The sequence below is a fragment of the Charadrius vociferus genome, unplaced genomic scaffold (assembly GCF_000708025.1).
Source record: "Charadrius vociferus isolate BGI_N301 unplaced genomic scaffold, ASM70802v2 scaffold1578, whole genome shotgun sequence".
Lineage (NCBI taxonomy): Eukaryota > Metazoa > Chordata > Aves > Charadriiformes > Charadriidae > Charadrius > Charadrius vociferus.
In genome coordinates, this window is record NW_009649704.1 from 515,423 (window position 1) to 526,745 (window position 11,323).

The following is an 11,323-nucleotide window of genomic DNA, read 5'->3' on the forward strand; positions in this document are numbered from 1 at the left end:
CTGCTGAACTTGGACCACTGTATCAATAGTTTTCTTATGCCGTAGGGCGCAAAACCGCGTACGATATTTGAGGTGCTGCCTAAGGGGTGTTGAGTAGAGGGGGGTAATCCCCTCCCTGCGCCTGCTGGCCGTACAGCCCGGGACCCTGCCGGCTGCCCTCGGTGCCGTGGCGCCCGGCTGGACCCTGTTCAGCGTACCCGCCGGCAGGGCGGCTCTCTGCTCCGTGTGTAGAGGTGCCGCCTCCAGACACCGGCCAGCGTGATTTCCCTTGTGATTGGTACGAATGCACGAATCCCACCCTCCTTTTGCTGCCTCCAGCTCAGGGAGGCACGTCGGCGTGAGCTGAATGGGAAGCTTTGAGGTCACGTTCCAATGGAAGCGCTGCCCGAAGGGAGGGCACCCGCTCCTCTCTCCCTCGCCTTTGTGTTGGACGACTTAGTGGGTTCAGCCAGTACGGAGTACGCCAGCGCCTGAGCAGAACGGCAGCACTTTGCTTCCAGCAGGTCTTGTGCAAGGTTGCATTCAGTTTTGGGGTATACAGACCTGGGAACATCATTATATATGATGATATACAGAGACTATACAAGAGGGAACGGGCACAAAGGTGACCATGGGCAGTTCCATCTCCACCTGAGGAGGGCCTTCTCTGCTGTGAGGGCGGCAGAGCAGTGGCACAGGCTGCCCAGAGAGGTGGGGGAGTCTCCCCCTCTGGAGCCATCCCAAACCCGCCTGGACGCCGTCCTGTGCCACTGCTGGAGGTGCCCCTGCTCTGGTGGGGGGTGGGATGGGGGAGCTCCAGAGGGCCCTTCCAGCCCTCACCAGTCTGGGATGCTGTGTAAAAAAGAAGTTCTGGGTGGGCGGAGAACAAACCTGCCTGAAACTGGAAGACGTGGCAGGGACGAGCGTCTCTTGGGAAAGGGCGGCCAGATTTGGGTGAGGATGCCAAAAATTCCTTCTCCCCTGTGTCCATTTCCTGCTGTTGGAGCAGATGTCCATTGAGGAGAGGTGTGCTACAGCGGGTCAGGGGGATGGTGGCTGTCACCTCGCCGGTGGTACCGTGCCGAGGGCTTCAACTACTCCCATGCAGTCCAGCAGCAGCGCAGACAGCGTGCGAGGGAGCGGGTGCAGAAAGGCCGCGCTCGCCTCTATTCACCGCATCTACGTGGAACGTTGAGGTAGCGTCGAGGAGAGCAAGCAGCCGTGTGCCTTTGCGGTGTGCTAACGAGACGGGTGTGACAGGGCCAGGAGCCCTCCTGCTCTTCGCACAGCTCCCGGGGGACTGGTTAATGCGTGGTGAGGGACTGGTTAATGTGTGGTGAGGGACTGGTTAGTGCGTGGTGAGGGACTGGGTAGTGCGTGGTGAGGGACTGGGTAGTGCGTGGTGAGGGACTGGGTAGTGCGTGGTGAGGGACTGGTTAATGCGTGGTGAGGGACTGGGTAGTGCGTGGTGAGGGACTGGGTAATGCGTGGTGAGGGACTGGCTCTGCTCCTGCAGGCGGAGCGGCCGCGGGGAGCTGATGAGAGATGCGCTGGGACTGCTGTCTGCCTTCACGCCATCCTCCTTGGGGCAACACAAACGTAATTGTTTCTTGCTGGACACCGTGTCTGACAATTGGTTCTGATGGCAGATCTTGTGTTTGTCTCTGAAGCCAACCACTGTTCTGTTTATTTTTTTCCAAAGCAGCAAATAGGTTTGAGAGCGCATTTCATTTTGTAAACCGTTCCCAGGAACGGCATAGCTGTTCGACTGCAGAGGCTCTGTGCTTTTCGGGGGCCAACTGGTACTAAGCTTTCCAGGTTTTACTGGGTTTGCAGATGGGAACCTTGCATGTTGATGGAACCAGCAAGGTTACAGCAACCAGCAAGACTGGGGAGAGAACGTGTGCCCCTGATTGCTCTTTGGGAGCTGCAGAAATGGATGTTGTTTTAGAAATTCTCCTGCTGCGACTCTGTTTCTTCTCCATTTCTGTTTCAATCAATAAGTTCTTTGAGGATTGTATTAGCCCATTGCAACAATCATGTTCAGGTTTTTCATGAGGCTCAGGATTATCAGGCTTGTTTGGTTTCTTTGCTGAGAAAATTAATAGGTGTTGATTTTCAGGGCAGCTGGAAATAATATATTTTTTGCTTTGCTTGTGCAATTGGAATTTCATGGCTCTGGGCCCCGGGTTTTGTCTTTGTTCGGTTGGAGGTGCTGCAAGGAAGTTTTGAGAGATGAGCTCAAACACCAGAGTTTGTTTCCCCCCCGTTCTCCCTCACTGGATCCCTGAAGCAAAGCCCTTCCCTCCGCCTGCTCAACAGCCAAAGCAGAGCAAGAACAATTTAGGACTGAGTGAAACTGTGCCCGCTGATCTGAATGGGAAGTTATTTAAAGCTGTTTTCTCTCTTGTCTCTCTGAAGGTCGAGCAACACAGCCGTGTGTGAGGAGGGAGTAGATGTCCTCCTGCTGGGCGGTGTGACTCGGGTTTAGGAGGAGAGTCAGCATCTCCTCTCTCCTTCCTTTTTTTCGTCTGCTTTCGGCTCAGCCGGCGGACTGGAGGGTTTAAGCCGAGCGTTAGCCCTTGCGGTGATGCAGAAGGTTATCTTTCAGTGGCAGCTGCCAGCGCAGAGAGCGAGGGAGGTGGTGGCGGGAGCTGAGCCGCGGTGGGGGCGAGGGGACTGCCGACGCCGGCAATCGTTCTACCTCGTTTGGTGTTGCGGAAGGGAGAGGGGGTGCCGTGTGTAAAGGAGAGCACATCACCCACCACGCGACTGCGGGGATTGTTAATTGGGTTTGCAGCGGGGTATTCCCAGCTGTAAATGTAGCTCAGATGGAAATGGGATTGAGTGACATTTTCCTAGGCTGGTCTACAGGCACCGTCAGGGACCAGCCGCGCTTACCGCTGCCTATATGTCATGGTAAAGGCGGTCTTTTAATCGAAAGCAGGAAGAACGGGGTTGGAGAACGCGACCATGCTGCTCCTGCCCAGAAAGGGACAAATCGCCTACAGCTCACACTGTTCGCCCTTGATATTGCCAGCGAGGGACCACAGATAGTTCCCTCTTGCATCCTCTCCGGTCTCCCGGGAGACACTGCCGGGCTGGTAAAGGAGCACATGCGGGACAGGGACAGGGAACAGGGACAGGGACCTCGGATGGGCAGGGGTCGGGGCGGGGGGGTTGGGTTGTGAACCGTTGCGAACGAGCTGGGGTTTTTGCATTGCAGAGGACACGCTGTGGCAGCTGCAGCTCTTCCAGCGAGTCATTAGGGCTCAGTCAAAAAACGGTTTTGGCCACGAATCACAAAGTGATTTGCGGTACCTTTGTGCATTCAAAAAAGTGTGTTCCAGGTGAAGTGAAGGCACGAGATGTGAATACCTCTGGATCCTGGACATGCCCCGTAACACAGGGGAATACCGCCTGATCAGGAGTGTTGTTGTGGAGAACCCCAAGGCCGTGGGACTTTCCCACCAGTTCCCGTGGAGGCGGTCATTGCTAACCAGAGGGTGGGATAAAACGAAGGAGTGCGTTACCATTCCTTTTGCCTTCAGTGCGGACCCCATCCCCTCTCCCCGGAGCGCTCACCTCGCTCTTGCCTTTGCAGCCGTCGGTCTGTCCAGCTGCCCGGAGCCCCCCGTTCCCGGGAACGGCCTGAAGGTCGGCGAGCGCTATTTGGTGAACGATGTCGTCTCTTTCCAGTGTGAGCCGGGCTACGCGCTTCAGGTACTGAACGTTTTCCAACAAAAAGGATGAGAACAAACGCCTGGGATACGGGGAGACCCTCCAAACTCTGTGCCTTGTCTTCCCTCTCCTCCAGGGCCACTCTCACATCTCCTGCATGCCAGGCACTGTCCGCCGCTGGAATTACCCACCGCCACTTTGCATCGGTAGGACTCTTGTCCTTTCATGCCTAGCAGATATTTATAGCACTTTTCTGAAAAAAAGAAAAAAAAAAAGTAAAGGTCTGGTTAGAGAAATGCAGGTTTGTTCTGGAAGTAAAATAGAATGTGGAAAAATCTTCATTTGTTGCAGGGGAAATTTCAACGAAAAAGTCCCTATGGGCTGCCCAGAAGGCTTTATTTTGAATGTTTAAAATGTGGCTGTAGTGTAAAATGTAAAATGCAAACAGGGTTTCTTGAACAAAAATTTATTCAAAGGGAAAACCTGAAACTTCCGTATTCTGAAAGCAGGTTGGGTTGATGGGTTGAGGGTTTTTTTTCCATCTTAAGACTGTGGTTTGTTTTTTTATGAAACGCAACTTGGTATCACTAAAACTGCATCATTTACTGGAGCCGGATTACATCCCAGTGTCTCCGAACCGCCCCTCTTGGTGCCCTGTTGTCCCCCGGTTGGTGTCTAGCAGGTCCTTTGTGACCAGCAGGAGCCTGGTCCCTCGTCAAGGCACCGCTTGCCCGTGGCACCCTCGGAGCAGCGGGGCTGAGCCTGCCCCGTGTTTCAGACCTTCGGAGAACAGGACCGGGCAGTCGATTTCCACCGTGACAGAAGTGAGTCCTCGGAGAAGAGGCACAGAGGTCAAGGGAATTTGCTGGAGTTCTTGGATTATTTTCAATCCTTTGCTTTTAGCAAATCTAGATGTTTAATATTCATATTGCACATTTTACAGCTTTGAGAGAGACATTTATGCATTTAATAGCTTTAGTTAACAGTTATTTCAGGCTCCTGCTGTTCTAGCTTACATCATTTTGCTTTAAAGTAATTATAAGAGCTAACAGTTCTTTTATCCGATGATCTGCAGACCAGGAATAAATACAGAGACGTTTACAGCAGAATGACTGAGCTAAAGGACTCATGCCCATGGGAGTTGCTCTGAAAGAAATCAGAAGCCCTTCAGCTCAGCATTAGAACTGGGGGATCCCAGCCTGGAGGAGGATCCCAATATTATCATCAAGTTTCAAGTTTTCTTCTTTCAATGAGCGTCGATCCCCCTGTTCAGTAGGATTCTGCCTGGTTGGGCGGTGCCTGCTGGGAGCTGTCAGAGTGTAAACACCGGTGCAGTTTAATTCAGATTGTCTGGTTTTGGACAGCCGTGGCCAAGTGCAGTGGTAGAAACACCCGTCCACCCGTCTGTTCATGTTCCTCAGCCCACATCACACTTGACTGAAAAAGGTCATCCAGCTCGAGAGAGGCGTAAACACGGCTCTGCAGCCGAGTGCTCATCGTCATGAGTGACCTTTGTCTTTTACGGAGATGCCGCAGCACCCCATGTGGGCAGTCCTGAGGCTCCTTGTCCTGTGCTAATCATGCACTGGTGTCTCTAAACCCTGCCCAGAGCGCTGCTGGCCGCACGGAACCCGGGCGGCGGGTGTTCCCCTGCTCAGGGAACAGCTTGCTTCCCTGGCGAAGCGTGCTGATTTTCTTTTGGTCTACTTCATCCAGATGCTTGACTTCTAAATAATTTAGAAGTAGTTCTATTAAAGAGCCATTAAGAGGAAGAAGAAAGAGGAATCTTCTGGGAGAAACCTTGTTAGTAACAAGTCCACACGTAATGAGGTATTGGACAAAGGGAATCCGTACCTTCACTGTCAGAACGTGTTAGGAGTACACCCGGGGGCATTCGGCTGGATGGCATTGCCGTAGCAAGGTAGAGGTCACCCAGATAAGCATGAGAAGATGCTATCTGTGTTTAAATTTCACGTGATGTCTTTTGTAAACATATTTTGTGCTGTCATCTATGGATCGCTTCTTGCTAGGGAATTTACTTCAGTCAGTGTGCAAACACTCTGTTCTGTATTTATCAGTAATTGCCCAGAGATTGACAAGTATAGCAGTCAAGGTAGATCAGTTAACTACAAAAAGAAGTAGTGGTAACTGGAGTCAAAATAGGATCAGACTGTTTCTTCACAGTGATTTTTTTTTTTTTAAGTGGTTAAAAATTCATATAAGTTCCGTGTGCGTGATGCACACTGCTACGATGTCTACGGACAGAGCAGAGCCTCTGTCTCTCCTCTTGCAGCTCAGATCTGTCTCTCCCACTGTGATTGCCAAAACTGGATCTCTGGGCCCAGGCTTTTATCTCCAGAGGGCAGGAGAAAGGCACATGCATTAGTAATGTGGCCGTGCAGTGCCTGGCAAACTTTGTGCTAGTTCCATAGCAGGCTTTCCTTTTTCTCTTCTTAGTTTTTAATGTCTTTACTTCCCACGCAGCTGGTCGGCCACTGCCGTCATCCAGAGAGACCCGTAAGGGATCCTCACCATTAACACTGTTCATTTTACAGCCCAGTGTGGAGGAACAGCAGAAGAGATGGAAGGAGTGCTCCTGAGCCCAGGGTTCCCGGGAAATTATCCAAGCAACCTGGACTGCACGTGGAGGATATTGCTGCCAGTGGGGTTTGGTGAGACAACTGGGTTTGGTTTGGTGCTGTTGCAAAAGAGATGATAGGGAGATACCGTCCCTGTTCAGCCAGTGCGTGGTCAGTGCTGGGTGCGTTGCTTGCCAAGATGAGTTACAGAAACTCTGTTGTTTGACCCCCTGATCACACTTTCCATTAAAGATGTATTTATATGGCACTGTAAAATGATAAGTATTGTTTTGAAAGGTGATTACAGGTCACCATGGAGTGTAGCAGGTTGATATGGATTTGGGGGCAAGCCCCTGAGTTGGCTGTATCCTCCTCCCTTCCTGTACTTGCGTACTCACGTTTGTAATAATCTTAAAACATCACCAGTTGCATCACCCCATATAAATGTAACGTGACCAAAGCTTGTGTGGGATTATGTCCTGCCGCAGCTAGAGCTCCTGCCGGCATCTGCCCGTGCAAAGTTAGGATCTCCCCAGCCCTTAGGAAGAGGAATTTGGGCACCTCCAGCTCAGCTCTCCCCCGGACCAGCCCCGTCGGGCTGCCTGCTTGCCAGGAGCTGGAAGTATTTGCCCGCCTGGAAGAAGTGCTGACTCTCGGGGTTTCCTGAATGAACTCTCCTCCTCCCGGTGCAGCTGCCGTGTGCTGCTGGGAAAGGAACCGCTCGGCTCCGGCTGTCCTGAGCCGGCTGCGCTCAGCCTGGCGAGGGGAGGGAGATCTGTGTAGATCTGTGATCGCGCTCCCAGTTCCTCTGGTGATGGGCAGAGGGAGAGGAGTGGGCAGGAACTCCAGCAGCAGGAGGCTACGGGCATTGATAGCCTGGGCTTGTTCTGAAACTGGGTACCTGCAGGCACCCGGTAAATGTACTCCAGCTGATTGACCGGGCTATACTGGGCATCACTGGGTGGGTGAGCAGTGCTGACGTGCTAAGGCTTGGGTATAGCTTTAGAGGCAGACTGGTCGTTCCTCCTCTCCAGGTGCTCACATCCAGTTCCTAAACTTCTCCACTGAGCCGAACCACGACTTTGTCGAAATCCGCAACGGACCGCACCGAGATCCCCGGCTCCCTCCTCTCGACGTCTCACGAAACCACTGTCTACTTCCACAGCGACCACTCGCAGAACAAGCCGGGCTTCAAGCTGGAGTACCAGGGTAAGAAGGCCACCGAACGAGCAGCAGTGGGACAATCCTGTCCCCGGGTGCTAATGGTGAGGGCAGGGGAGAGAGGGTAGGCAGCACGGTTGTTGCTATTCTGTGGAATTAATTCCATGAGGACTTAATCCAAATGAGTGGAAAGGTGTTACATGAAGGCCGTGCTTAATCCTAATAACTGGGATCTGTTCACCCGGACTTGCCTACGGCAAATAACAAATGTTCCTAGAGTGCTTTGTGACAGTGAAATGCCTTTGAATTAATTCCAGCCAGATTCACTTAGATCTTGGCTCTGTTGACTGTCGTGTGCGAAGAGGAGAGTCCTCAGCAGCCATGGGTTTGCTCTGGAATTTTGCAGCTGCTTTTCGGTCTCAGCTGAAGACCAAACTCATCCTCAGCTGCAGCCCAGCCTTCTGCAGGGCAGGCCGGTGGAGGGAACCGGGTGAATAAATAAATGGCCAAATAGCAACAGGGCTGGCATGGGTACCTGGAGTGAAAGGAGAGAAATAAGTAATACAGAACCAAAAGACACCCTCAGTGCAGTTTTTGGCGATGATGAGGGAGTGGAGGTGCCTACCTTCTTGCCCAGCGTGAGTCCTCCGGCAGTTCCCCAGTTGGAACATGATGTCCTTCGAGCAGCAGCCGCCTCAGTCTCTGATGCCAGCAGAGCGGGGCGCTGGAAATGTTCCTTCGCTGGTGGGTGTACTGCTCTTCGGAGGGGCTGCGTTGGGGCTGCCCATGTGAATCTTTGCCCTGTTCAAAGAGAACATGAACGTTTAGCCCTGTTTGATCCACAGCTCCACCTTGATGAGTGTTTTTGCAAAACCTTTTGGTCTTCTCTGTCCACGTGTCCTTGGCGTATGGGAATACGAAGGTGCAAAGGATGCCCAGGGCAGATCGTGTTCTTCAGACTGAATACCATCGGGATGGGCTTTGCTGTGCAGCAGCTGGGAGCCACGCAGTCCGGCTCCTGCCTGGGAGAGAGATCTGAGGAGCGGGAAGGATGGAGCGTGTGTCTCCAGCCATGTGGTACAGCCAAGGACTGACAAAGGGCTGACTCCCAGAAATAGCAATAAAAGCCCCTACTCATACTTAATTGAAAACATTCATTTTGTCTTGGCTGTCCTGTTCATGCACCATATAATTCATGCGCTACCGCACAATTTAGGAAGGAATGTGCTCTCTGAGGCACTCTGGGTAATCTCATGGAAATTGCTATGCAAATTAGCTCTAGCAAGGCTGACCAATAATTTATAATGCCAGGTGGAACACGTTAACCGATTGACTTGCATTCGTCATCAGGATTGTCCATGTTTTGTTGAAAACAAGGCAGATTTCCCAATTGGAAGCAAAGTGAGAGGTGAGTCGGTGAACAGGGGCTCTGGCGGACCAGGGCAGCCCCGGTGCTTGTGGCTGAGGCTGCCGCGGAGCAGCAGCAGGATTGTCCCTCTTCCTCCATGCAGATGTGTGCGGGGTTCATTATAGTTTATCTCCTTCAATTAAGTCATTGTATGAGGAGGAAGTAGCCAAGCAGCACGGGGAGTGTACTGTTCCTGCTTTTGTGAGAAAATAAGAAGTATGAAACGAAACGTTCCTCCTTATCATAGAATCATAGAATGGTTTAGGTTGGAAAGGACCTTGAAGATTATTATTTTTTTTCCCCCCAGCCTATGAGCTGCAGGAGTGCCCTGACCCTGAACCTTTTGCCAACGGTGTTGTAAGAGGAGCGGGTTACAACGTTGGCCAGTCCATCTCCTTTGAGTGCCTGCCTGGCTACCAGCTGATCGGCCACCCCGTCCTGACCTGCCAGCACGGCACCAACAGGAACTGGGACCACCCGTTGCCCAGGTGTGAAGGTATGGCTTTGGGGTCACCCTGAGAGCGCCCGGACGGGCATTTCTGAGGAGACAAATGGCTTCAGCTCTCTGTTCTTGGCCTCCTTTTGAATCGTTGTTTTGTAATTGGGCTGAAAGCTTCTCTGGAAACAAAAGCATCGCTGGAGGCGGGCTGGGAGTGTGCACTTTGAATAAAACCTCAACCCCTGAGGTGTTGGAGCACATTCTCCGAGAGCTGATGTTCAACATATTTCAGCCTAGTCAAAGCGAACATTTTGAACAGTTCAAAACCAAGGTGCGTCTTTTGAGGTGATGTCTTTGAATCCCGTGCTATGGGCGAGGGCTGTCTCCGGCTGTCAGTCTCACTGCTGATGCCAGCGGGAGCTGCGCTTTCAGAACGAAGCAGTCCAGGGTGATTGAAATAATCGTTCTTGTCTGCTTTATTTCTTCAACAGTGTTCAGCTTCCCTTGATTCAGCATTGGTAAATAAAAACAGTCCCTAGTAAAAGACCCTTGCAGCTCTGGGGGCTCTTAGTGTGGGAAGATTGTGTCCCAGTCTAGTCTCCTTAGTGTGGCAATGATGGCATCTCCAGAATGATCCAGATGGGAGTTCTGCAGTAACCTTGAACATGGTCTCCTTTCTGAAGACCACGTACGCTAGGAGGACCCTGCAGGCTGAAGGAGTGCGTCTGTGTTCTAGGCATCGAAGCTCAAATGTCCAAATTCTCTTTTCAGCCCCCAACAGGGCTGTTTCAGCCTTTCATCCTTTGAGCCAATGGACTGAGTTGTGTGTGGTTTACTTTAGAAGGCTTTCATACGAACCCTTAAGAAGTTCAAGAGTGCTTATTGAAGATTTCCCACTGCATTTCCCAGGAGCACTGACCTTTATCCCAGCCTCTTTACAGCACTCGGTCGGCAAGAACTGTGCACTGGGGCAAGAGAGGGAGAGGTGATATTTTCCTCTTTTAAGTCCTAAGTCGTCGAACCCCAGAGAACACAAAGCGTAAAGAACCTAATCCTCAGCTGCTCTTTCACTGACCCCAGCAATGCAGCAGAGGTGTGCGTTAGCTGAGAAACTGCCCCGTGCTCCGCTGGGTGCTGGGGGTGGGGTGAGGGGCTGCTGGTAGCGGGATTATGCCCTTAGCTACCTCTGGCATCAGCTCTGCCAGCTACGACCATCCAATTCTTCCTTCTTTACAGCATTTTTAAAGTAGCTTGCTTGCTCTTCAGCACTTCTGATAGCACAGAGGGATGAGGGGTTAGGTACGTTTTGGACCATTTGCTTTTTTTTCCCCTCTGTGTGCACATCTGGCGGCTGTTAGTGCTGTTAAAGTCAATGCAGAACTTTCCTTTTCTAGCTGTTTCCTTAAATGGTCCATTTTTGCATAGCAGCAAGCGTGAGGACTCACTGCCTTAGGCTAACCACCGCACCTTTCCCACACAGGTCACAGCTGAAAGCCCTTTTAATTAAAAGAGAAGCTGTAATTCTAAAATAAATGCACAGAAACCCAAGTTTCCAGCACCACTGCGGGGAGTTTTTCCAGTGATCAGCAGGCTGCCTGCTGCTCTGCAGGGCAGAAAGGAGCGTGGCCCCCAAGGTTCCTTGGGTGTTCGTTTCAGAAAATGAGCGTACGGAGTTACATAAATACACGTGCTTTTCTCAGCTTGACAGACCACGTGAGTAAGCAGAGCAGAACCAGGCAGGGAATGTGCGGAGCCTGGCTCTAACCTCACATCTGGAACATCAAGGCAGGGCTGGGGTGGTAGAAGTCTATGGAGCTGCTCCTGTACGAAAAAGAGCATTAGCCTAAGGCAAAGATCGGGTCAATGCAGCTCCGTGGCTCCTCGAACAGAGCTGGCTCAGGCAGACGACGCCGTCTGCCCTTACCCCCTGTGCCTTCGGTGGTTGCAGGCTGCCAGTAACGCGCTGCAGATGTTATCATCATTTCAGTTGAACTTCTGTGCCAGGGAGGTCCAGCAGCTGATGTTGTACATGGGACTTTCAGACCTGGGGACCTGCTGTGGCTCTTCTGCATTGCC

At 51.9% G+C, this 11,323-nt stretch overlaps 1 protein-coding gene across 1 annotated transcript in view; it reads left to right on the forward strand.

Moving 5' to 3' along the window:
• Positions 1 to 11,323, forward strand: part of CSMD2 (CUB and Sushi multiple domains 2) — a 308,452-nt gene that overhangs the window by 245,383 nt on the left and 51,746 nt on the right. The window contains 6 exon segments of the mRNA XM_009890603.1: positions 3,584 to 3,702; positions 3,797 to 3,866; positions 6,216 to 6,332; positions 7,274 to 7,343; positions 7,345 to 7,448; positions 9,116 to 9,304. Of these exon segments, the coding sequence (XP_009888905.1) occupies positions 3,584 to 3,702; positions 3,797 to 3,866; positions 6,216 to 6,332; positions 7,274 to 7,343; positions 7,345 to 7,448; positions 9,116 to 9,304 (669 nt within the window).